Source organism: Lygodium microphyllum, chromosome 17, assembly GCF_053477565.2.
Source record: "Lygodium microphyllum isolate KBCC chromosome 17, Lygodium_microphyllum_v1.1.10, whole genome shotgun sequence".
Taxonomy (NCBI): domain Eukaryota; kingdom Viridiplantae; phylum Streptophyta; class Polypodiopsida; order Schizaeales; family Lygodiaceae; genus Lygodium; species Lygodium microphyllum.
In genome coordinates this window covers 97,000,746-97,028,693 of record NC_141151.1, presented here as the reverse complement: position 1 = coordinate 97,028,693, position 27,948 = coordinate 97,000,746, and the positions used below count along the sequence as shown (strand labels likewise).

Sequence of the window (27,948 nt, the reverse complement as noted above, 5' to 3'; positions counted from 1 at the left end):
TAGTGTAGTTGTTTTGGGGTTACCATGCAAACAAAACATACAGGCGAAAGAGCCATGACCAAAAATGTCACTGGGATTAGGGGCCACTTACAGTCAGCTTCTGCGCCAGCAGACAGAGCAGTCGACGAAGGCATGTGTTCCCACAAGGTCCGAACTGAGAGCTTCTTGCTTGAAGAAGCTCGCGATGGCTTGCTGTGCAGACGCCATGGTGCAGCTCCAGCCATGTGGCAGTACAAATGTGGTGGCGGGACAACAAGGACCAAAGAGGCTCCCAGCGCATGTGGATCGCCTCTCCAGCATTAACAACGACTTTGTAAAGCATGTTGTGAAGCTGAGAGAAAGCTCGTCTTACCGGCATCACTGTGGCTTGGTCGTCATCACAGGAGATGCGCCATTGAGGTGCAATATTCTTGTCTCTTTCCTTATAAACAATGGAATATTTCTATATGTCATGTGTTTCAGCTGCTTGTCTATCTTTAAATAGGTTGTATTTGCAGACCTAGAAGCAGAAGCTATTTATCAAAGCCCGTTCGCATTTTTTCTGAAGCCCTTGCTGTATTTTCCTCTTGACATATTCAGAGAATTGTGTGCAATTGCGCCTTCAAAGCTTGGAGCCCATGCCTCTTTAAATTGCCTATTTGTGTTGGAGAACATTACGGTGCCACCAGAACTCGCTGAATTCACAAAACGAGTTGTGCGTGTGACTACACCTGTAATGCACAAGCTTTGTGGACTGGAGTCTGCAAGCCAGATAAATATGGTAGGCCTTCTGCCTCTGCCTATCTCTTTTATCTCCTTGCAGCATGAGGAAGATGCTTTGTCAGCATTGTCCAAGTGGTGCTCAAGTCCAGAGCGGTTGCTTGTCCTGGACACCATTCAGGTACTGAGCACTTTGATATTGCCAGGATTGTCCTGTGATTTTAGGTGTCAGAACATGTAGTGTTGCAGATGGCACCTCGTGTGCTAATTTTTAGTTCTGCTAATGTGTTCTTTTACTTTACAGGACCCTGGCAACTTAGGGACTCTATTGCGCACTGCTGCAGCCTTCAATTGGGTACTCATACAAGCTCTAACTATTACTTCACTGGCCTGCTTGCATGTTTTGTGAATTACGCAAACCAAAAAATGTTTTTTATCACAATTTTTGTCAAGATATCTCAGAATTAGCCTAAAAAGGACTCATATTATTAGCTAAATTCCTTAAACTCTTCTACAGCATCAAAACCCTTTATAAATTAAATTCAAATAAACACAAAATTGAAGACTTGTCGGAAGAATGACCCAAAAATGTTAAAATATCAAAGTGGAAACATGAAAATGTATGCATAAGAGGAAAAAGAGAGCTCAAGTATTAGAAAAAGATATTGCTTAGTAAGTTGCTCAAGTACAACTAAGGCACACTCTCATCAATGCTCGTGTAGCAAGTGCCACTTGGACAATGTCCCTTGTGGGGAAATTGTTCACTTGCCTAAGCGCCCTAGTCTAAAATGATGAAACATGCCATACGTAGGAGGAATATCGGACTTTGTGTGGTGCCGAGAATTATAAGGATATGCCTATGCTCAATCTCTAGAGTTGGCTCCATGCTGACCAAGTGACCAAGGCAAAAAGAAGAGGAGGAAGAAGATATAGAGTATCCCTAAGATCCAAGATTTCCACTTGAAAGGTAACCTGCAGTAAAAAACAATAGGCAGAGTGAACTGGAGAACCCGAAACTTAACCTCGAGAGAGAAGTCACTAGCTTCGTGCATCCATGCAAGAAGGAATACAAAGGCTTCATCACCAAGTCGCGACTGAACCTCCAAGGCCCCGATCTAGATAGATCCTCAGGATCCTGGGAATCAATAGGTGAGATGACCGTTGGAAGGAAACCACCCCATCCAGGGGTAGAAGAAGAAGAATGTAAAAGGCCTCTGTCAAGGTGTGCGAAGGATTGAGCGGGGGGGTGGGGACCCCCTTTGAAACTAGAGGAATAGGAGTCCCAGAGGACAAAGAAAGATCATCCCCCTCTAAATCCCCCTTTGAGGTAGATAGGGAATCCAAAAACTCACGGATTACAGACTTTGAAATGTCTAAGGATGAAGGAAGTGCCGCCGGTTGTGCCAAAGAAGGTATCTGTGGTAGTGAAAACCTCTTAGAGGTGGCCTCTCGAACCTGAGTATGTGAGGATGAAGTGTGGGGCTCAGACTGAGCAATGAGAGGGCAATAGTCGCTACTTCTCAATGGAGCAGACCGGGAAGCCGAAGAAGAGGAAGGAGTCAAGTAGCCATTGTATCTCGAAGGAGTGGACTGATGAGGAGACGGTATTAAACAATCACTGTCTCTCTCGATGGAGCGGACTGTAGAACCCCGGGCCATGGTAGCCATTGCACTCGAAAATAGGTGGGAGAAGATTGCCGCTGGCATTGTGACGATCTCCAGGAGGTTGTAGCACCAATTGATCCTCCATGTGCTCGAAAGGACTTAATGCGCATTGGATGCCACGAACCATGAACTGCAATGTCCGCCTCAAGGGTTAGGAGGGTAGTGGAAGGGCTGGAAGCGAGCTGCTAGTGGGAGGAGGATGCGACCAGCAGTAAAAGGTTGCAACCAATAGAAAAATGCAAGTGAGGAGAGAGAAATACTAAAAACGCAGGTGAGGAGAGAGAAAGACTAGACGTAGGCTGCAGGAGAGAAATACTAAAAACGCTGAAAAAACCAGCAGTAGTAGTTAGTATGCTGAAATCAGCTCTGAACAGTCTGTGGTAGGTTGGAAACATGCACCAAGCTGTTATAGACAGCAATGGCTAGCTTGGACCACGATGTCTGTGGGCAGCAAGCTGAAATACCTGAAATCTGCAAAAACGAGATTACTTTCTGAATGGAGAGTGATCAGCAATAGTCGCTCTGCTGTAAATAGCTGCAAACTACAGGTGGAAGGTTGGAAACAGGTGTCAGACTGTAGATGACAGCAAGGGACAGCTGAGACTGCGATGTCCTCTGCGAAAGGGGTGTGGACAGCAAGCTGAAAACACCTGAAACCTACAAAAACGAGATTTTTATGTAGCGGAGGAAGAAGAGAAGTGGATGCCGACGAACCCGCCACCAATCTTTGTCATTATTGGAGTGGAGGATCTTTGCCACTGTTTGAGCAGATCAGCTTTGATATCATGTCAAAAGATGACGCACCAGTGAGACAGTAGGGTTTGTGGGGAGGAACACGAAGTGAACTCGGCAAACATGGAGAAGAGAAGAGAAGAGAAGAAACTTTGATGAATGGAATGATGAAGTTCTGCATCATGGAGTGAATGTGATACAAGGGAGCAAGGGTGTCATAGCACAAGGAAGATGATGAAGACAGCCACGAACCACGAACCGCAATGTCCTCCCGAAGGGGTGTGAGGATAGTGGAGAGGTTGGAGAGAAAAGGTAATGGACTAAATGAATTGGCCGTGAGGAATGAATGAGAGATTGGCCTATAAATAGGCACAATTAGTCTGGGGTGGCGCCCCTTTTTGGGGCTGCAAACCCTAAACGCAAAAACACAAATTGCGGGTGAAGGGTTTCTCAACAATACTAACACCACTCCCCCTCAATGCCAAGGTGGCATTGGATTACATAGTAGGTAAATGGATTACATAGTTGATTAGGGGTTGTTCAAGTGGATGTTGAGCTAGTGCTGTTTTCCTTTTGATTTCTTTTCTCCTTATCCTTACAAGACTGAATTACACCTTCAAGTGTAGGATTTGGTACATTTGTTAGGGTAGTGACAAGAGTTGAAAAAACTTTTCTTACAACTTTTAAAAGTATTGCAACGGCATTTTCTTAAGCAAATTGGAGCTTGGACCAAAGGTAATTGGGCCATTAGTCCCTTTATGTGGGAAATGAACTTTCCCAAACCTTCTCCTTGCTTATATTCTAAGCTGAAGAACTCTATTTTGAGGAAGTTTTTGGAGTTCTTTCCTTGTGCACCATACAATTTCTCGAGCTTATCCCACTTTTCCTTTGTAGTTGCAAGTTGATCAATGTGGTGGATTAGGGATTCATCTAGGCACAATATTATTATGCCTTAGGGTTTTTCATCATCTTCTACCTCCATAGGGTTGGATGGATCAATTGTCTTGGTCCCTTTGAAGGGCTAGTAACCCCTTTCCATCATTTTATATTTCACTGATACTTCCCATGGGTAAAATTCTTTTCCATCAAACTTGTGGATTTGAGCCTTTACATCAACATATGCCATGATAGGAAGGTCTTACCGATTGCACAAGGCAATGGCAATGTCTGATTCTTTACAAGGTGAGTAATAGATGCAAAAGCAAATAAAATGATGTTTTAAACCAAGTGAATAGCAAGCTGAAAGTAACTGATGTGTAATCGGGCAAATAAGATTAGATGAAGAGATGAAAATGGTCTCTGTGTTCATATTTGATACATAGCCTTACATAGTGTTCCCATGCTATACTTCTAACCAAATAGTTATTTAAAAAGGATTCCAATGCTAGGTTAATATCTTCTGTTAGCAGATATGTCAGTTCATGGTTGAGTTTGTGCATGTGATTTAGTGGGCTAGGGCACTAGTTTATGTCCTAGATTATTTAGGCATTTTATGATGGTTGTTTTAGCATTTTATGCTGGTCGACTAGCATTAAATGCTAGCCGACTTGTTGTTTATGGCATTCTTTTTGCCTATTTATTCAGGCTCCTTCTCCACAGTCATCATATTCATCATCTAACAGGTCCTGTGTGGAGAGAGGAGATGGTGCTAGTGCCTTCACAACCAATGACTCACATTGGTTTTGTATTGTCTCATATCTTGGTATATGGATTCCATTTCTTGAGCATCTCTTTGCTTTTGAGTTCTTTGTGCAATGTTCTTTTCTTGTGCAGTGTTTCTCTTTTCTTTTGTCTCTTGTGTTCACAGCAGTCTATTACAATAGTTTTCCACGCTTCCATCATTGCATCCACTTCTCACATGTAATGAGATTGCAGGCTCATTGTTCTTGCTGCTGTTTCCCACAGTTTCAAATCTGAGTTTTGACTTTTTGTGTGCTGTTTGGACCTGTCCTTGCTGCTGTGATTGATTTACAGCTTGGGCGACCTTCCTTTGCTAATTTTCAGCCTGTTTTTTCTGCTCTTTTCTTAGCATTTTGAAGTCAGCCATGTATGTTTACTGTTTTTTGGGGCTGTTTCAGGGCTGGGGACCTGTTATTGACCCTTCCACATCAGTATTTTGGTGTCTGCTGGTTGAGGTGACCTGTTTTTTCTGCAAGGTGATTGCATTTACTGCAGCTACTATCTACGCTTTACTGATCAGCTTTGCATTTTGCTCTTTTGCTTATGTGCAAGGCTGGGCGACAAGTTTCAGGCTGTTTTTTGGTTGTCTGGTTTGTCTTTTCACCTTGTGATACAGTGCTCGGATTTAGAGAGGGTTCATGTGCATCTGGTTGTCATATTCTCATTACTACACTCTTGTTACTGTTGATCTTTTCTTTATGTGCTTTCTTTATTGCTTTGAACTCGTGCAATCCTCATGAGTTTGTATTTTTGGCATACTTTTCTCCGTGAAGATCCCTTTTGTTTCTTCATCTTCTCTGTATCTCCCTCATCATGGCTCCTTTGGCATCTCCTCCTAATGATCAGCATGTAAACATTCTTTACTCATCTACAAGTGTTATGTTGGAGACTTGCTGTGTTCAGCTTCAGGTTTCTATGAGGATGCTACCACTTGGTGCTTCAGATGTTCTAGACTATAAATTTTTAAATTTCTAGTACGTTCCTTTGTTGTTACATGGTTGAGATTCGATGGCATGCTTCTTTAGCCAACTGAGATACTATCACGGGGATGTGAAATTTTGAGAAGCTTTAATCTTGCTAGTAACATTTGATTAACTTATTGATCAAATGTGCAAGGTTGTTAAGCATGTGTTACACATGGCAGTTATTTCATGGTAATAGGCCAAGGACCCCAAGGACGCAGTGGGTGTCAAAGACAAGTGTGGTGATAAGTTATGCCGGCTGGGCTTTGGTGGTTAGTTAGTCCTTGGGAGAGTTGTTTGGCCACTAAGTGTCAATGGTGACATTAGAAACTAGGCATTAATTAATTAATTAATGCCAATCTGAGGGTCAACAGAGGTTGAGACTAGTCTAAGTTGCAAATGGCCTAGCCAATTTAATTATGAATGGGCATATTTAGTTTTGGGTAGGGTCAAAAGGGTTGAAATTAATTGGGTTTAGAAGATTGCCACTTAGCAAAAATACCCATGCAAATTGAGAGAGCATTTTTTGGGCTTGGTGGTTTCAGCCATTCAAAGAGTTTCCAGCTTGGGAGAGAGAGAGAGAAGGTGCTGTAGATAAGAATTTAGACCAATTTTCAGTCATTTGATGTAGGAGACAGTAGCTAGAGGTCCTAGGGATCAAGCAACAGCCTCTTGAGGCTGGTGACAGTAGTCTGGGCCTCTTTGGCACTAGGGCGTTGCTTGAGGGGCAGACTTGACAGGCTGCATGTAGAATTCAGCCATTTCTTGTGAGGAATTTTTGAATTCTCTCTCTCTCTCTCTGTGGCATTCTCTCACCTATTCCAGCCCATTCTCAAGAGATCTCAGCTTGATTTGGTGGACAATAGAGGAAATTCTGTAGTAAACCCTAAATTTTTGTAGAAATTAGGTTTGAGTAGCCACCTCAAGACTCGTGCCATCAGTAGAAGGCATCGTACATTGAATTCAGCACTTGAAATTTGTGGAATTATCAGGGAATTGAGAAGCCAGCCCATCCATTGTGAATTTGGGGCAGTATTTGGCCAGTTGGGGTCCAATTAGAGCAAGTCCTGGGTGAAATTCAAGGGGCAATTGGCCTAGTTTGTGTGTTGATTGCATCTACAGCAAGGGGCCTTTGGATGGAACATTCACATGGGAATGAATGAAATGCAATGCGTGATCTTGGACAAGGCTCAGACCACGGACAACAAGCTGAAAATATTGCTGTTGGGCAAGATACAGGGTCTTGAAGGCATAATGAGATTCATGACCAGCAAAGTGAAGAGGAATTTGATGACTAGTTCAAGGATCAGACGAGGACAATAGCAAATCTCTTTGCTGAATTGACAAAGGATCCTCAGTTCTGTTGGTAGTCCAGATAGCTCATGTGTGAGTCTGCGGGCATGGCTAGGTTATTTAGGCATTTTATTATGGTTATTATGATGTTGATTTGGGGTATTTTATGTTGGCTGATGTGCCCCTATTTTAGCATTAATTATTTTCTTCTTTATATACCCAACTCCCTCTTTATTTAATCATATTATCACCTGCAATAAGTTTTGGGGAGAGAGGGAGCCAATGCTAGTGCCTAGTAGCCAGAGACTTGTATACGCCATTCTCATGTTTGGTATATCGATTCCATTTCCCGAGGATATCTCTAAGTTCTCTTCCTTTGCAATGTTCTTTTGTTTTCTTTCTTTTTTGTCTTGTGTTCAACAATTTATTTCAGCACTTATCTATGCTTCAATTGCTACACCACTTCTGACATGGTATTAGATTAGCAAGTGCTCACTTGCATAAACAAGAATGAGGACCTTGATGAAGAGGAGTCATAGCTGTAATAAGATCCGAGATACACACTCGACCTTCTAGGGGGTGAGAGTGCGCAATGGCGTGCAAGGTCAAGGCATTAGCTGAAGAGCAAAGCTGAGCTGAGAGTTAGAGAGAGTGAACTCAGAGATAGGTGTACCGATGTGACGGTACACAAAGAATAAAAAGAATGTATTTATATGTTAGGGTACATTAAGGGTGTGTTCACACCCGTAAGTCTATTTACACGGAGACGAAGGGACTTTACATCCAACAACCTCCCACTTAAAGGCCCGAAGTGGTACCTTTAAACTAACCAACTTCCACTAAACGAATGCAATGCTCATGCTGAGCCTTTGCAAGAGACTTAGTGAGAACATCTGCAGGGTTATCTTGGGTTTTGACCTTAGTCAGTGTGACAAGACCATCATCCAAGACATGTCGAATAAAGTAATACCGAACATCTATGTGTTTGGTACGTGCATGGAACATGGCATTCTTAGCCAGACATACTGCACTTTGGCTATTACAACCAAGCACTGGAGTACGTGAAGAAAGACCAAAATCCTTGACCAGATGGCCAAGCCAAATAGCTTCCTTAGAAGCTTCTGTGGCTGAAATATATTCAGCCTCTGTAGTACTCAGTGCCACAATTTTCTGCAATCTTGAATACCAAGAGATAGCCCCACCAGCCAAAGTAAAAACATAACCATTGGTAGATTTCCTAGTGTCAAGATCTCTTGCCATGTCTGAATCACAAAATCCTTGGAACTCTAGTGTACCCTTTCCATAGCATATACACTTTTCTTGTGTATCTTTCAAGTATCTGAAGATACATTTCACTGCTTCCCAATGTGGATTGCTAGGGTTAGACATAAATCTGCTAACAACTCCCACTACATGAGCAATGTCAGGGCAAGTTGTAACCATGGCATACATCAAAGATCCACAAGCTGATGCATAAGGTATTCCCTTAATGGCACTACAGCTGCATAATCCTTAAGGCAATCAGCTTTGCTAAGCTTTGTATGTGGCGGTAAAGGCACACCAAGAGGCTTAGCATCAGCCATATTAAACCTGTCAAGTACTTTGCTGATATACTTGTCATGTGAGAGAAACAACAAATGCTGCCCTCTATCTCTTTTAATGCGCATGTCCAAAATGTGTTCAGCTGCCTCCAAATCTTTCATAGAGAAGGCTGAACTCAGCTGCCTTTTAAGAGCATTCAAAGTACTCTTATGCTGTCCTGCAATCAGCATGTCATCCACATATAAAACCAGCACAATAAGGCTGCCATCATCAACCTTTTTAGTGTATAAGCAGTGATCTGCATGACTGTGTTTAAATCCATGGCTGAGCATAAAGGTATCAAATTTTTTGTACCATTGTCTAGGGGCTTGTTTCAGCCCATATAAGCTGCGTTTTAGCTTACAAACCAAATGCTCTTTTCCTGGAATAGCAAATCCTTCTGGCTGTTTCATGTACAGCTCTTCATCCAAGTCACCATGAAGAAAAGCAATCTTCACATCCATCTGATCCAACTCTAAATCCAAGGATGCAGTGAGAGCAAACAAAACACGGAGCGTAGTCATCTTCACCACTGGTGAAAAGACCTCCTGGAAGTCTATGCCTTCCTTTTGTGTATAGCCCTTAGCAACCAGCCGTGCCTTATACTTGGGCTTCCCATCAATACATTTCACTTTGTAAACCCATTTATTAGGAATAGCTTTCCTATCCTTGGGTAAAGGTACAAGCTCTCATGTGTTATTTGCATATAGAGACTTCATCTCTTCTTGTATAGCAAGCTCCCACTTTCTCTTGTTTTCACATGACTGTGCCTCCTTAAATGTCAGAGGCTCACCCTCATCAGTCGACAAAATGTAATCCAAAGATGGTTGAAACCTCTGTGGCTGCTTTTTGACACGTGTAGACCGTCTTACCCGATGATCTGTATTATCAGGCAGTGGGCCTACATCCTGAGGAATGTGCACACCATCACCAGGTGGCTGATTTTCAGCATTTTCTTGCTGCTGTAATCTGTTTTCAGCTTGTTCTTCTTGCTGTCCTATTTCATCCTATGCATCTATTTGCTGTCCATGATCCTTTGGCTGTAGCACAATAGGTTGCTGCTCATTTTCAGCATCAAAAGGGACAGAATTTTCAGCTAATGGCTGCTGAATGGCTGGCTGTTCATGCTGAAATTTGACCTTCTTTTTATCAAGATCACCATGTGTAGCATTTTTCAACAACTTTGCCTCATTAAATACTACATCTTGGCTGCGTATTATCTTCCTGCCCTGAGGAAGCCAAACTCTATAACCCATCTCTCCCTCGTCTCCATATCCCATGAAGATGCCCTTGATGGATTTCATGTCTAGTTTGGTCCTCTGTTCTACAGATACATGCACAAAGGCATCACAGCCAAAGACACACAAATGATCATATGAAGCAGGTTTGCCAGACCAAATCTCTTCAGGAATGCCATTTTCCAATGCATGATTGGGAGAGCGATTGCATACATGAATTGCAGTTTTAAGAGTCTCTCCCCAAAACTGTTGTGGGAGATTAGCTGTGGACAGCATGCATCTGACTCTCTCACAAAGTGTATAACGGGCTATCAACTCACTCTTAATGCCATGCATCTCAAACTTGTTAAATTCTTTTGAGACATACTCACCCCCATTATTTATTCTTATGGCTTTCAACTTAAGCCCGTTTTGTGTGGTAACAAAAGCATGAAACTTTTTCCAACACTTTCTTTTTGCTCTTAAGTGCATACATCCATGACTTTCTACTAAAATCATCAATGAAAGTAACAAAGTACTGTGCACCCCCATACGAATTAACAGGCATAGTGCACACATTAGAGTGTACTAGGTCAAGAGCATTAGACTTCTTAACGACACCAGAGTAATAAGGAGACTTTACTTGTTTTCCATATAAGCAATCATTACAAAATTCGAGACCAGAGCCTTTTACATCAAATCTCCCTAAAGAGGAGAGAACCTAAAGGCCTTTCTAGCTCATATGACCAAGTCTTTTGTGCCAAAGCTCCATCTGTGAATGGACTTCAGCCACAACCAAGAACTTGCTAGGTAATGCTTTACAATGCAAATAATATAAAGTCCCCCTTTTGTTGCCTTTAACAATCAGCATAGCGCCCTTATGGACCTTCCAAGATCCACCACCAAATTTAGTAAAGTATCCTTTAGCATCAAGATGCCCAATTGACAGTAGACTCTTCTTTATGCTAGGTACAAATCCGACATTCTGCAAAATCAGCTCTTGGCCATTTTCAAGAGCCAAGTGAATGGTGCCAACACTCTCTATCTCATATGCATAGTTATTACCCAAGTAAACCTTGCCTAGGCAACCTGTAGTGTATTCAGAAAATGACTCCAAAGTAGGGGTAACATGAAAAGAAGCACCGCTGTCCACTATCCATGATTGTGACAGCCCATCATGAGCTGAAAGTAAGGCATCAATTACCTCCTTTTTGGTGATGTGCATATCACCTGTTGCTGCCATAATATTTGCATCATTAGATGAGGCTACAACAAGTATCTCTTCGGTGTCAAGAAGCTTTTCAATGACCACACTGGATGCAACATTTGCCTTGGAAGAGTTGTCATCATCTTTCTTTTTCTCACCCTGCTGTTTCTTTCTTTCTTGCTCTTTCTTGAAGTATTGACAATTGGGCTTTTTATGCCCTTTACGCCCACACTGATAGCATGTGACATCTTGCTGTTTGCCCTTGCTTTTGCTTTTGCTTTTACCTTTACTGGCTGCATTACCTCTCTTTTCAGACTTGCCTCTTACATGGTAAGCTGAGCCACTGCTTTCACCACTAGGCTTTCTTTTGATTTCTCCTTTGAGGATTGAACCTCTAACACCATCAAAAGTCAAAGCGGGGTTGTTGCTAAGTGACACAACCAAAGATTCCCAACTGTCAGGCAAAGTCATCAATAAGAAAATAGCTTTCAATTTATCATCAAAAGCCGTTAAACTAGAGTCCTGCAATTGACCTAAAACCCCTCTGAAAGTACTCAAATGCTCAGATGTTGGTTTAGACTCATCCAACAACATGTTCACAAGTTTACGCATAAGATGCACTTGATTCACAGGAGTTGTATTTTCATAGTGTCCTTAAGCTTTTTCCATATAGCATAACCTGTATCAAGATGCTTGATGTTTGTAAGTACATCATCAGACACTGCCATCTTAATGTATGCAATGGCCTTCTTATTAAGTCTAGCCCAATCCACATCTGTCATAGCGGCAAGCTTAGTCCCCAAGAGAGCATCTTCACAGTCCTTGAGAAACAAAATACCTTGCATCCTATCCTTCCACAAGTCAAAGCGAGTGCCATCAAACCTCTTGATTTCAAAGAGGGATTTTGTGTCACTGCTGCTAGAAGCATTTGCAGCCATTTTTCAGCAATACACCAGAAATTCAATGCTGCAATTTATGACAGCAAAAATGAGCTGAATATTCAGCTGATTTCAGCCTAATTTTTCAGCAAATAATAGCAAGATTCAGTCCAAGTACATGTATAGCAATAGAATGAATGACTTTCAGCAGTATGACTGCAATTTCAGCATACAATAAATGCATACATCACTGCCAGATAACTCCCACTTCAGCAATATCACCAAAAATACATCTGCACCAATCCTAGATTTGGAAATGATCACTAAGATTGCTGCAACATGAATAATCAGCAAAACATCAACTCAATGGGAGCTGCCCAACATGTGTACTGCATACATATGTGCTCGTATCAACTTGTGATACCCCAAAACACCAAGAATTCTCTGCAATTTCTTCAAAATCACACAAGCGGGAGATAAAAATGCTCAAATCACTCTGCTTATGGCAACAAGATTGTTTCAGAAATATTCCCAAAGTGCATTTCACGCATTAACTTTGCCAAAATCCACAGATTTCAGTAAAAACCCCAAAATTTCACTGACCAATCTGCCCCGATTGCATTAATACATGTTCCCGAAAGCATAAAATGGGCAAATTTAGCAAAATTTCACAAAATTTTGCAAAAGCCCCAAATTTCTCGAGTCCAATTGTGCACCAATGTTAGCCAATCTGACTCAATTGATCAAAATTTTGCCAATACAGCAAAAGCCCCGAATTTTATGGGTCCAATGTTGAGAAATTTCACTTGGATGAGCAAAATTTCAGTAAATTTGGCGAAATCCCCAATTCAAACGTACACAATGTCAACAATTTTTGACGCAGATGCCTCGATCTTGCATGAGCAACACTCAATCTGGAAAAGCCCCAAATTTTTGGGCATAAACTTGCACAAATCTGAGCTTTGTGCCTCCAGCACGTGAACCCTTGTCAAGAGGAAGGGGGTAACTTTGAAATTAAAGAAATTTTTATTTCTTTTTATTAAAAAAAAATTGACAAAGTCACAAAAAAGGGGGGTCCGTTGACCCTACCCCTACGGCTATCATCGCTTGCCGGCACCTGGTTCCGATCGTCGCACTATGGAGTCGCCCGCCAATGCCTGGTTGTTTCTTGGTCCCAGTCGTCACGCTGGATACGAACTCCAGTTGTCTGCCATGTGCCACCTGTTACAGGCAGCCGCCTGTCGATTGGTCCACTGCCGGCCTTGCCGCCTGGTCGCCTGACTGTCGCCTGGACTGTGCACCGCCTGGATTGTTTGTCACTAAGCAACAAGTCGCCTGCACATGCTGCAGTGTCACCTGTGACTTGACTGTCGCTTGTGAGTTGCCAACTACTCATATCCTTTTGGTGGTCTTGAGAAGCGCACGAAGCCTTAAGCTCTGATACCAGTTTGAAGGGTGTGAGAGTGCGCAATGGCGTGCAAGGTCAAGGCGTTGGTTGAAGAGCAAAGCTGAGCTGAGAGTTAGAGAGAGTGAACTCAGAGATAGGTGTACCAATGTGATGGTACATAAAGAATAAAAAGAATGTATTTATATGTTAGGGTACATTAAGGGTGTGTTCATACCCATAAGTCTGTTTACACGGAGACGAAGGGACTTTACACCCAATACTTCTTATATACTTAAAAGATGTATGGTGAATATTATGCTGGCGTAGAGAAAAGAAAGATGTAGAGAGAAAGAGAGAGAGATAGAGGAATTGACAACACACTAGGGACTGGAAGATGGGCCAGTCCCCCACCCCCTTGTGGAGTTATATTATTGACAAGGAGCAAGCTTCTCCGTTACACATAAACCAATTCTTAACTTGTAGATCTTGGGAACAAGATCACGGTTCCTTGCACAGTATACAACCTGCTAACACTTGCACAACTTGGAAGTTGGCACCTTTTGATTCTTCTTGAGCCTCTCCTTCTCTTCTACACAATATGTGCAGGGCTCTCTTCTTGGTGCTTGATTTTAGCAAAGCTTCCGTAGCACTTGCACAATGGCTGATGGCTGTTAAAGTGACTAATCATGTTGAAATTTCACTTTCTTTTTGTCCAAGTCATTAGATGTGACATTTTTTGGCAGCTTTGACTCATTAAATACCACATTCTGGCTGCATAGCACCTTTTTTATGCTTGGAATCCAAACTCTATAGCCCATTTCACCCTCATCTCCATAACCCACGAAGATACCTTTATGAGATTTCTTGTCAAGTACATAGCATTTGCAGCCAAAGACTCTTAAGTGTTCATATGAAGCAGATTTGCCAGACCAAACCTCTTTAAGAATGCCACTTTCAAGTGCACGGTGTGGAGATCAGTTGTAGATATACAATGTGGTTTTAAGTGCCTCTCCCCAAAACAATTGCGGGGGATTAGCTGTGGATAGCATACACCGAATCTTCACATAGCGTGCGATTCATTCACTCAGCCACACCATTAGATGACGGATTATAAGGAGTTGTAAGCTCCCTTTTAATCCCATTTGCATTGCAAACTTTATTGAATTCTTTAGATGCATACTCTCCCCCGTTATCTATTCTTATGCATTTTAATTTTAAACTCTTTTTGAGTACCAACGAATGCATAAAACCTTTTAAAAGCATAAAATGCCTCACTTTTTTGCTTAAGCAAGTAAACCCATAGCTTTCTAGAATGGTCATAAATAAAAGACACAAAATAGCAGAAAACACTATGAGTTTTTATTGGCATGGTGCATACTTTAGAATGGACTAAATCTAAGATACATGCCTTCCTAGAGGCTCCATGAGAGTATGGACTCTTTACATGTTTATCCAGAACAACACAATCATCATAGAAGTCAAGCTTTGAGTTTTTCACATCAACTCTTCCAAGTGAAGAAAGTGCCTGCAAACCCTTTTGGCTCATGTGTCCAAGACGCTTGTGCCATAACTCCATGTGTGAGTGCACTTCAGCAATTGCAATAAATTTTCCAGGAAGTGCCTTGCAGTAGAGATAATATAGAGTCCCCTTTTACCACCTCTAGTGACTAGCATAGACCCTTTCTATATCTTCCACATTCCACTACCAAAAGTAGTGAAGTAACCTTTGCTGTCTAGCCACCCAACAGAAAGCAATCTCTTTTTGATGCCAGGTACATACCTAACATCATGAAGGATCAAGTCTTGACCATTTTCAAGAGCTAGGTGTATGGTGCCCATTCCTTCAATATCACATGCATGATTGTAGCTAAGGTAGACTTTTCTAAGATTACCTTTTGTAAAAGAAGAAAAACACTCCAAAGATGGAGTTACACGAAATGAAGCACCACTGACAATAATCCACGATTGTGATAAACCATCATGAGTTGATTACAAGGCATCTATCAAATCTGTTTTAGTGATATACATGTCCTCCATTGTTATAGCATGTGGATCTGAAAATGCAACGAGCAAATTAGCATCTTTATTCTCTTTTATCTCCTCAATAACAACACTAGATTACCACATTTGCTTTTATTGTGTCTTTAGGGGTAGAGCTGCCATTCTTTTCATTCTTTTTGTCTTTTGCATTAGCTTGCTTCTTGCGTTCTTGTTCCTTTTTAAGGTACCTGCAATTGGGCTTTTTATGCCATTTGCGACCACATTGATAATAAGTTATAGCTTGCTGTTTTTCCTTGCTTTTGCTACGATTTTTGTTTTTATTTGCAGCATTAAATCTTTTTTCAGTTCTTCCTCTTACATTGTAGGCTGATCCATTGTTTTCCCCACTTGCCTTGCGTCTAATCTCTTCATTGAGAATAAAACCATGCACACCATCAAATGTTAAGTTGGAGTTATTGCTCAATGACACAACCAATGCTTTTCATGAATCGGGCAAGGTCATGAGCAAGAAGATAGTCGCATTAAAAGCTGGCAAGCTTGCATTCTCTAATTGATCCAAAATACGAGTGAAAGCATTCAAATGCTTTGAGGCAGGCTTAGGCTCATCAAGCTTCAAGTTGACTAACTTTTGCATGAGATGTACCTGATTGACAGGAATTGTATTCTCATATGTAGCCTTGAGTTTCTCCCAAACTGCACAGGCAGTATCAAGCCCCTTTATATCAACTAAGCTATCATTTGTGATTGCCATTTTAATGTAAGTAATGGCCTTTTTATTCATTTTAGCCCAATCCTCATCTGGCAAAGCAACATGCTTATGTTTTGCTAAAGCATCATCACAATTCTTTAGAATGAGTATACCCTACATACGATCTTTCCAAAAGATCAAAGCCATTGCCATCGAATTTACGAATCTCAAAGAGATTTTTTGTGTTAGATGTAGATGCACTACCAACCATCTTCAGCAATAAACAACTGCAATAAAGGGCTGAATGCTTAGCAAGGTTGCTGAATGTAATAGCAAGTACACACACTTGTACTTCCAAGGTGTCCAAGAAGTAGATGTTTAGTTGCAATTTCAGTCTCAAGTACTAATTACAACATATACATGAATCAAATTTGATACATTTGCATTAATTACAACTCCCACTTCAGTAATACATTACTAGAATGCCCCAATACAATAATCCAAATGATGTACATACCACTATTTCACTGCATAATGAGCATTCAACAATACATATACCAAGAGAAGCTGCCCTTTTACAACATTTGAAACATCCAAAGCTCAAATTTTCCCCACTTAGCAATGAATCTGCTGTAAATTTCAGTGTCCAATCTCAAATCGACTCACAATGCATTACCAATGTGGAAAGCCCCAAAATTTTTACAATAAAACTTCCAAGAGGTTTTCTCACGTGTTGTGAAGATGACCACTCTACGTGTGCTTTTTACTCTCACTGTTGTATTGGATTTAGAGCTGTACCAAATGGATGTAAAAACAACTTTCTTGCATGGTGACATTGATGAGGAAATCTACATGAAACAGCCCAAGGGCTTTATAGTTCCTGGAAAAGAGTAGATGGTGTGTAAACTAAAACGCAGCTTGTATGGGTTGAAGCAAGTACCACGGTAGTGGTACAAAAAGTTTGATACTTTTATGCTATCTCATGGGTTTATACGCAGCCATGCAGATCATTGCTTGTACATGAAAAAGGATACAGATGGCAGCCCCATCATACTTGTTTTGTATGTGGATGATATGTTGCTAGTTGGAAAAAGAAAGACTAGCTTGGATGCTCTCAAAAATCAGCTGAAATCAGCTTTCTCCATGAAATTTAGGGAATGCAGAGCATATTTTGGGCATGAGGATTCGCAGAGATAGAATGCAGAAATTGCTGTTTTATCTCAAGAAAAGTACATTGAAAAGGTATTGGACAAATTTAACATGGCTGAAGCTAAGCCTTTTGGGGTACCCTTACCTCCTTATCTTAAGCTTAGTAAAGCTAACAACCCAAAAGATGATGTGGAAGCAAATGCTATGAAGGGAGTCCCTTATGCATCAGCTTATGGCTCTCTTATGTATGCTATGGTTGCTACTTGTTCAGACATTTCTCATGCAGTGGGAGTTGTTAGCAGGTTTATATCAAATCCTGGCAAAACACATTGGGAGGCTGTCAAGTGTATTCTTCGATGCCTAAAGGGTACAAAAAGAAAGTGTAGAAAGATGGTCAAATCACATTGACCAAGATCAAAACACAAGACAACCCTACAGATGTTTTCACTAAAAGTCTAAGCAAAGCTTAGCAGGAGCATCGTATATGACTAGTGGGAGTTGGTTCGAGGTTCACTTCGGACCTTTAAGTGGGAGGTTGTTGGGATAAAGGCCTGTTTAACCTTCTGTGTATAGTACACGCACATTATTTATTTGTACATGTGAATGCAACCCTACGTGCCCTAAGTATAAATACATTTTATTCTTTGTGTACCAACACATTGTTGGTACACTCATATTGAATTGTACTTTCACTCTTCTCTCTCTCTCACTAGTCGACACTCTCACGCTCGGACTTCTGTTGCATCCAGCTGAGCTCCAACAAAATGCGGGTAAATGTGGCAGAAATTTTGCGAATTTTGCAAAAGCTCCAAATTTTCGGACCCAAGAGTGCACAAACTTCAAAGAAATTGGCTTAGCCGAGAAAAATTTCACTTACACTTGAAAATCCCCAAAATTTCCAAGGCTCGTGTACTTAATGTTTGAAATTTATGGGTCAAGAGTCACTAAAATATGTGTCCGGTACCAAATTTGAGAAGAGCCCCAAAATTTCAGGAGTAAATTTGCACAGATTTATGTTCTGTGATTATGCGTATGAATGCCCAGTAGAGAAGGGAGAGAAACAAAAAATTCTTGATTAAAAATAAAGGTTGTTTACCTGCCCATCTCCCGCGTGGCTCCCGTCACATGTAGTGCATCAGTCGCTTGGTCCCCGTCTGATGCCGCGTGTTGGTCGCCGTCGACTAGTTGCACTCCCGCCTGGCGTATGTTGATCCGTCCCAGCCCTGCGTGCTAGCCCCGTCGACTTGGTTACCCTTTTTCCATAGCCCCGTAGCCTGTTAGCGGCCTGGCATTGATCCCATGTCAACATCTCTCGCTTGGTCCTGTGTTGCTTGCGTGTTACCTGGGCCTGACGACCGTCGCTGCCTAGAGCTAGGGCCTGTGCACCGATTGTGGCTGTTGCGTGCAATTGGCGACTACTCCTTGTGACTTTCGGTGTTATTATAGCTGCTTGCGTGGACCATCATCTCTGATACCAGTTTGATGAGTACGAGCAGAAGTAGAGAGAGCACACACGTCAATGAAGCTGCAACAGGAGTTTAGTGAACAGTGAGCGAGTGTGAGAGAGTGAGTTGATAGATAGGTGTGTACCAGTGTGGTACATACAAAGAATAAAAGAATGTATTTATACTTAGGGTACGGTATACTTATACCTGCTAGGGTGAGTTTACATATGTAAAGTAATATATACATGGGAGAGCGTAAGAGGCCTTTACACCCAACAAGTCCTTTAGTGGTGCACAAGATAGGTTGAAAGCTTTGACTTTCATTTAGTAGTTTGATGTAGTCTATTCAAGGGGAAACTTTCCCGAATCCTCTAAGTTTCGAAAGTCAATCACTTTCTTGAAGGGGAATGCATTGCAATGGTGGTCCACGCTTTTGATGCAAGGTAGAGCACCATCAACATGGGGCGATTCAAGTAAATGTTTGCATCGAATTGGTTGATAAGTACCTTTGAGATGGACATCATGATAGCTTGGAGCAAGCTGGATGCTAAGGAATGCAAGAATTTGGAGCAATATAATAAGAAGTTTTGGGATGCATTGTTGGCCGTTACTTTTGATCGCCCTATTACAATAAGAAGTTTTGGGATGCATTGTTGCTCGTTACTTCTGATCGCCTTGTATCTCTTCATGAGCAAGTGGAAAAATATGTTTGTAGGCTTCCTAAAGAAATTAGCGATTTTTATATAAAATCCATCGTCTCTAGCATGTCTCAACTCATAGAGACTGTTGCTACAACATATGTTTTGCTACATGGGAAGGATTTAGCCTTCTTAGAGAGTGGAGAAGAGCTGAATAAAAAGTTTTAAGGCTGAGAAAAGGGGCAAATCTGAAAATTAGTTTGAAGGCCAAAACAGCAAAGAAAGGGCTCTAAAACATTGGCACAATGTAGAGAATTTATGACTGCCTATACATGCTTTTTTAAAAAAAAAGGAGGGTCACATTGCAAGGGACTATCCTAATAGGTAGTAAGTTGGAAAATCAAAAGATTAGGGAGATCCTAAGGGAAAGAAGCCCACAACATTAGTGGGGTTGGTGCCCAATATTGTTAGTGATTGGCCCAATGATGATGTTACCGAGTTGTGTAGAGCATGGGCCAAAATAGCATGCATTGATAATTGTGCACAAGTCAACTTCGTCTCTATAGACATGCCAGCCTATGTAGGCATCAGAGAGGATAAGTTGGGACCCATGGGAGAAGTTTGAATGGCATGTAAAGGCCATGCAGAGCCCATTACACTGCTCATTGGAAAGCTTCGATTGTATATTTAAGGATATATGGACAACGAAGAGTTCTTCATTGCTCAACTTGAGGATTTTGATGCGTCGCTTGGTTTGCCATTGTGTCACTGTATACATACAATGTTGATTCATGTGCAAAAGAGATTACTATTCAGCATAAGGAAAAGACACTCACGCTTGATATCAAGTTGAAAGGGGAATCTATCCCTGGTGTATCTGCAGCAACTACCATTCTTTTAGCATACATGGTTTTTACCAAGGATAAAGATGATAGTGAGAATGTTAGAAATATTTTAAAGTTTGAAAAAGATCGCATGTCATTTCAAAAAATGTATGCTGATTGCTTCTCTCAATCACTTCCAAGGCAGCTATGGCTTGAAAGACATGAAGATTATAGCATAGATCTTATCCTTGGAAATAGCCCGCCTAATAAGCCGCCCTACAAAGTTAGTGCAACACAACAAGAGGAGATAATGAATTAGGTGAATGAACTGTTAGAAAAAGGGTTGATTCAGCCTAGCTCATCTCCTTTTTATTCTCTTGTGCTTTTGGTGCAGAAAAAAAGATGGTTTATGGTGTATGTGCATTGACGATCGTGCTTTGAATAAAACCACGATAAGAATGTGTTTTCAATCCCTCACATTGATGATGCTATGGATAGATCATAGGAGGCAGTCATATTCAGCCGTATAGACCATGAGGTGTGATAAGTCGCAGGACACTTGAAAGCTTGTGTGACAAGGTCCTTGATGTAAATAGACAAGAAGAGAGAGAGAGAGAGGTGAAGCAACTAAGAGCACACAAACATTAGGGACTTGAGCACATAGAGATGTAGGATTGCAATATTCTTCTTTTTCTTCCTTACTTTCCATACAAAAAAACTTAGTTTACAACATGATAAAAGACTAATATGAAAGTATTAAAATATATGTATATGGGGTCACTAAGTGTGCACTTGCTAAGGATAGATGAGGTGGTACAATAAATATGCCATAGCCAAGAGTAGACTACGTGGGTGTGGTCCAACTTTTGTAGAATCACTGGCATATTTCTCATGTTAGTCACCTAACGTGCTAGTGAGTAAGGTCCTACCATATCACCAAGGTGTGTAGTGGATGCTAGCTCATGTGAGGCTTGACATCTTAATACTTCCCCTCGAGCTTAGTATGAGCTCATGTACTCCAAGCATAGTCCTAAAACAATGGAGCTTCTTAGCTTGCAAGGCCTTGGTGAAAATATTTGCAGCTTGATCCTTTGTATTGATATTAACCAAGTCAATATCACTTGCTAGAATTGGCTCTCTAATGAAACAGTGATGGGTCTCTATATGTTTGGTCCGTACGTTCTTGGCTATTTGCATACTATTAAGGTTATTATAGTAGATGATAACCTTCTTGTCTACCTATAGCCCCAAATCACCAAATGCTTTACCGTAGTATTCTTGTACTTTGCCTCACTACTAGATAATGCAACTGTAGGCTGTTTCTCCATTGATAGACCTCTTATTTGAAATACTATCTACCCAATGTGCATTTGTGTAACCATGCAAGTCCAACAACAAGGCATAGTCAAGTGTAGACCTAACATATTGTAATGTGCACCTCATTGTATCCCAATATGGTTTTCATGGAAGTTGCTGCATGAACTCATTTTCTAAACCAATTGTGTGGTTTAGATTTGGCTTAGTGATTGTCAAGGGGCACCAATTTTGGGGCCAACAGGGTGTCCATTATCCAAGATTGTAAGCTAATTTGCATTTCTTAGTTTTGTAATAAATATTGTTGATGTAACTAAGTTGTAATTGGGGAATCACCAGACATCAATGCTCAAGACACCTTTGCATTATACCTGTTGTTTTGCTCAACAACTCCATTTTGTTGCGGAGTGTAATTATATGTAAATTGCCTATGAATAGTATTGTTCTTTAAAAACATCAGAATACTCATTGGAGAAGTAGTCTCCCCCTTCATTCGACCTTCAGCATTTAATATGCGACAGTGTCTCCTTCTCAACCAAGCTTTAAAGCTTTTAAAGTGAGTGAACACCTCACTTTTTTCATGTATAACATAAATCTATACTTTTCAAGTATGATTATCTATGAAAGAGACATAATACTTGCAACCACTCAAAGTTGCAGTCTTGGTATGATCCCACATATTAGAATGTATCAACTCAAGTAGCTTCTTGCATACATACTTTTCATGTGAAAATGCATGCCTTGATTGCTTTTCAAAGTGACATGCTATACATATTGTATGCATCCCCTCAACTTTAAACTTTAGTAACATATCCATCATTTGATTTAATTGTATACTTTCAGATGTTGTACATTTACACGACCAATTTGCTTTATGTCGAATTTCAATGCTAGTCACAACATTTGAACCTTGTGCAAATATAGCAACATCCATTTTAGGCAGACTTACATTAAGAGTAAATAGTTTGCCACTATGCTTACCTTTTGCAATAAACTTGTAGTCATTTTCAGGGTCTCGTACATAACAACCATCATATATGAATCGAACTTGCAATCCTTGTTTCACCACTTGACCAATAGAAACCAAGATTTTAGTTAAGTTTGGTGCATGCAATATATTTGCCAAGTACTTTGTTTTACCATCTTGTATGCTTAAGGGAACATTTCCAATGTGAGTAATGGGATGCCCTGTATCATTCTCTATCTGTACATAGCCCGGTGACTTTGGACTACGCATCTCTCTAAACCACTCTTCACAAGAAGTTATGTGGTTAGAGGCACATGAGTCTACATACCATACTTTCGTTTTAGATGAATCATTAGCAATCATAGTATTTATAAAATGCTGCGACACCTGTTCAGATTTGCTCTTACCTTGAGAAGAAGAGGAATCCAAGGCAAGTTTCTTCTTCTCAAGTATTAGTATAGAAATAAAAATCACAAAGTTAGGGATTTTATTCGTGGTATTCATAGATGACTTGAAGCTCTTGTACTCATCTCCAAGTCCATCTAAACATGCTTGCTTAACATCATGATCATCAACGGCTACATTGATAGATCTAATAGCTTCCACAATATTCTTGATTTTTAATGCATAGTCATTGGTGAACAAATTTCCTCTTTTAACTTGATTTAGCTTGGACTTGAGTTACAGATTCCTGGCCTTTGTGTTTATCTTAAATAACCTTGCCAAATTCTTCCAAGTAATACAGGGGTTTCAGATTCTTGCAAATAGCCTACTATACTATTTGTGACGCTCACAAATAGTTGATACATCACTTTATCTTTGATTCCAATCTTTCTTAGCTTTTATTTGTTCTATAGTAGTTTCTCGGTGAGGATCTTTGAGTGCCACTGACACGTCTTCTTTAATGTAGTTTCAAATGTCTTTGCTCTTCAAGAAATTTATCATCCTAATCTTCCATATAGGATAATTATTGTTATCAAGCTTCTCATTGACAATTTGGTTAAAATTATTAGGCATTTTGACAAGACAAGCAACCTTGCAAAACTTGTAATTTGCAACCAAGCCTATACTAGGTACACTACAACCAAAACACGTAGTCTTTTTTACTGATTGTACAACAAGAATTGCAATATGTAATTTGTATGCAGATGCCCTTTGTGTTTGCAACCTAGCAAATGCTTGAAGCCTTATAGATCCAAAATCTGTAACCTCTGTATTTGTAAATGGTAAAACATAACCGAATTTGCAATATATCCAAAAATTGCTTTTGGCGAACTTATAGGATCAAAACAAAGGCCAAATTGCCTCAAATGGCAAAAATCATTGCTCTTTGAGCTCACTAAGTTTTATTGCAATTAGAGATTGTACCCTTGTTAGCCTCAGGAGCCTCGTGTGGCTATATTCCAAGGCAAATCGAATAAGATGGAAGAGCTTCTTACCGTTGCTTGCTTGTTTGTTGTCATACTTCGTCGCCTTCACCTTAGCCTTCTATTGAGCTCCGCACAATCGTGGGACACTCTAATACTATATAAAGAGACAAGAGGAGAGAGATGCGAAGCAACCAAGAGCACACACACAATGGAGACTTGAGCACATAGAGAAGTAGAGCTGAATCTTTTTCTTCTTTTTCTACACAAAGAATTTAGTCTACAACATGATAGATTGCCTCATGTTTGATATTGACTGGCCCTAATCTTGCTATGTTGTACGATGTCTACTATGTTCCCTTGCTTGGTGTGAATCCTTATTTGTCTAGTAGCTTAGCTTATTGGAGCGAGTGGTACTTTTTACTGCGATTGCATTCAAAGTTCGTGATTCCACAATTGGTTTAGTGATTGCTTGTGGCAAGATACAACCTAATGCCCTCTATGATGACCAATTTTCTCTCCCAAATGGCCGTAGAGAGCTTTGAGATCTATTGATTTCATGCCCTAGCTTTCACTAGAAAACTGACAAATGTTAAGCGTCTTTGGTGTTTTTGCATAGGACATCTTAGGTATGACTCTCTATACGAGTTTTGGCACCGTCAGATGGTTGATTACCTTCCATACTTGAAAGTGTTCAAGGATGTCTATGAAGCTTGTTAGCTTGAGAAATAGCACCACACTCCATTTCGTTAGTAGTCCACTCATAGAGTTTAGGAGTCTGGTAGGTTGATTCATGTTGATCTTTGTGGGCTAGTATCCACTACTGTGATTAATGGTGCATTTGTACTTGTTTTTGATTGCGGATGACTTTTTGAGATATATATGGGTCTACTTTGTAAATAAGAAATTTGATGCCTTCGCATATTTTTCTACTTGGATAGTCTTGTACAAAACTAGAGGGGTATTCGTACAGGTACCATGAGGAGTGACATTTGTGACGAGTTCGTATCCCACAAGTTTTCTAGGTCCTTACATGAGCTTGGCGTTTCTTGTAAAAATTACATGGCGCAATGAACAAAATCCGAACAAGGAGTAGAGAATACACAACAAATATGAGAAGAACAGATACTTATTTAATTCCAAACAAACTGATACAAAGATCGCTTTGTCTACTCATACGCTTCTAGTGTGAAACTTAGATGGCTATCCAAAGAGATGATAGGTGAAGAGCTTAAGGCTAGTTGGAAGAACTGTGATTGGGTGAAAGATCAATGATAGCTTTGAAAGGGTTTTCCTTTTATAGCTTGAGAAGATAGTTTGGTTGGCTTATCTGACCATATTATAAATCTATTTTAGTTTGCCGAGGAATATTCCCCTCACCATTGGGTCAGGCACGCTGCTTTCGGATGGTAGCAGCCCCCCTAAGACCCCCTTGCTACAAACCACTTTCACGGACCTTGAACCCCAAAGTAGGGGTTCTTGATAACTCCCATACTCCACAACTTGATGCTATGTATTTCGAGTTGCTACCGGCATAACCACTTTGTTTAACCCAAAGACTAGATCCACAAAGGTCACCTTTTTGCCATCCTGTCACATAGACCTCATCTAACATACAAGTCAAGACTTAATCAATGTCTTAGGCTCATACATTGCTTCTCCTGATAATGGGGGCCTTACAACTTAGAGCACCATGGATCATTGGTAGCACCTTTCGAGGGTGGGGCATTGAGTATAACATTTTTCCCCAACTTACCTTTACTTTCCTTCTTAGAAAGGAGTCATAGAGCGTAGGAATCAGATAGTGATCAACATGGCATGCACTATGTTGTTTGTAGCAGCGCTCCTTCAGTGCCTTTGAACTAATTGCTAACTCTTTAGTATACATCCTTAACTAATGTTTGACTACAATGGTTCCTTAGAAGACTCCCTTTGAGATATTCTTTGGCACTTGGTCAGAAAGTTGATGGAACCTTGGATAAGTACAAGACTCACCTTGTGGTGGAAGAGTTTCGACAAGAACAAGGCATTGATTATGAAGAGGCCTTTGCCTCCACTGTGAGGTTGACATCCTTTTGTTCATTAGTAACATAGGCCGTTCATTGTGGCTGGCCACTCTATTAGATGGACATCCCAAGTGCTCTTGTGGATTGTTATTTAGATGATGAAGTATATGTGGAAGAGCCTCCCAAGTTGTCTCCTTATAGAAAGCTTTATGGGCTGAAGCAATCCCCATGTTTATTGTTCCATAGGACGGTTGAGTTTCTCCAAACTCATGGCTACCATTTGACCTCATATGATCTGAATTTGTATATCAAAACCACTTTAGAGGGGGTCAACTATATTTTGTTGTATATTGACAACTTACTCATCACTAGTTTAGATTTTGCCAGCATTGCACATATAAAGGCAGAGCTTTGCATTGCACTTGAGATGATCTTTTTAGGCATGGAGGTAGCTTGATACGGGGTTGAAATTTTTATGTCTTGATAGAAATACCGCCTTTAGTTAGTGGAATGGTGCTGCATTGATCAGACATGGCATGTGGCCACTCCACTTGATCCCATTGTGAAGCTATCTAAGGATTCCCATGGTCATCCCTTCAATGAGCATGGACAACAATGGAATGATGTAGCGCAGCAAGTCAGCCCATGTGAATGAAGCTGCCCAATGGCCCCCTAAATGTGCCAACATATGGTCCACTGAAATGCACAATAGTGCTCACTAAAGGATGCCTAAACTAGTGACATGAGAAAAGCTAACACCTTCTCTTACATCACACACACACACACACACAGACACACACACACACACACGTGACACATTGGATTGAGTTGATGAGAGGGTCTTCATGCCAGATTGATAGCTAATACAGTGAGTTTTTCATAAATATATGTTACTGATGATTTTAAAGAAAGCAATGCTCCACGAGAGAATCAGCAGGCCATTCATGATCATCATTGACTAGAAGAATAACACATGCTTAGGAGTTTTGCTTTGATTCTATTAAAACTTCTATTCTCCAACAGCTTTTTGTTCTTTATGGTGGATGGCAGGTGAGAGAACATGTGAAAATACATTGAATTGTCTGCATCATAAAGATGATGATGATGTTAGTGAGTCAAACCATGCCACAGTCCATGTGCACAAGATTTTAATGAAGAAACAAATAATTTCACTTGCATGTTGTTGGGAGAAACCCATGTGTTGGAGTGTGGAATGGATCAATTATAGTGTAAAGTTTCAGAAAGATAATGTTGACTGTTTTCAAAAGATGCGATCAGAAAGATAACTTTGAATATTTTTAAAAAATATGGTTTTTAGTGGAAAAGGTGTGCATCTCTATCAAGCATGTGATGCTACCATAGGAATGAGTCTTATTCCAATCCTTTCATTCTGCAGGATGGAATCTTCCTATTGAATGGGTGTTGTGATCCTTTCAATGAAAAGGCCTTGCGAGCTTCTAGAGGATCTTGTTTCTGGATCCCTATAGCTGTTGGCCACTGGAGTCAGCTTCAGCCTTTTCTAGCTTCAAAGAGGATTAAATTGTTTGCGGGTGAGCCTCACCAGACTAAGTGCAATCAGCACACTGCAAGTCTGTCAATTATTGCAGAAGAAGAATCCTTATGCTTGATTCTAGGTAGTGAAGGCCAAGGTCTATCAGAAGATGTCAGAGCAGCCTGCAATCTCATCTCAATACCAATGCCTGGTAAATTTGAGTCACTCAATGTTGCAGTGGCTGGGGGCATCTTTCTGTTCATGTTACAGAAGTGGAAGCCAGAGAATTTCCATAATTCATTTCACTGAGATCAAATTTGCCGTGGAAAATTCTTTGCCAAAAGGAGCCCTCTTATTCAACTCACAAAACACAGCAATTACCTTGGTGAGTTGGTTGCAGCTCGTATTTTTCTGGTTGTAGCCCATATCCAAATGAGTTATGCAAGAAGTAGAGCACCATGTGAAAATTTATATACAGCTGAAACTCTCATTTTGTAATATTTCACAGAGGGAAAATAGCTGAAACTCTGTTTCACAATGATAATCTAACTTCCTCTGTTAGCCTAACATCATATTTACAGTCCTTAGCTCTCAAATTCTCAATAGAGAACTTATCCAAACTAAATGTATCTATTGAATGGAATGCATAGCAATTGAGCTCGAAGGGACTAAACTAAGTATAGAACGGATATGTCCTTGTGGTAAGAAAGAAGTTATATATTGGTATTTCTAATATCAAGTCACATGCCATTTGAG

General features: G+C 40.5%; 1 protein-coding gene across 2 annotated transcripts; it reads left to right on the top strand.

Annotated features, from left to right (window-relative positions):
• LOC148022170 (tRNA/rRNA methyltransferase (SpoU) family protein) lies at nucleotides 1-27,948 on the top strand. Of its 2 annotated transcripts, none has more exons than XM_087696710.1 (4): nucleotides 1-399; nucleotides 580-760; nucleotides 1,004-1,054; nucleotides 27,097-27,948. In XM_087696710.1, exons 1-4 carry the CDS (start codon nucleotides 65-67, stop codon nucleotides 27,499-27,501), a joined length of 972 nt encoding a protein of 323 aa, XP_087552836.1. In that variant the 5' UTR covers nucleotides 1-64; the 3' UTR covers nucleotides 27,502-27,948. The 2 variants fall into 2 exon arrangements, with proteins under 2 accessions (XP_087552836.1, XP_087552835.1); XM_087696709.1 differs by having other exon boundaries at nucleotides 2-399; nucleotides 580-880; nucleotides 27,097-27,947.

What these genes read in the sequence shown, in the direction of transcription:
- LOC148022170 (XM_087696709.1), top strand. Translation starts at nt 65, where the DNA reads ATGTCACTGGGATTAGGGGCCACTTACAGTCAGCTTCTGCGCCAGCAG. An exon ending in TTGTCCTGGACACCATTCAG is followed by an intron (nt 881 to 1,003) that starts GTACTGAGCACT and finishes TTTACTTTACAG; the next exon opens with GACCCTGGCAACTTAGGGAC. An exon ending in CTGCTGCAGCCTTCAATTGG is followed by an intron (nt 1,055 to 27,096) that starts GTACTCATACAA and finishes TTCATTCTGCAG; the next exon opens with GATGGAATCTTCCTATTGAA.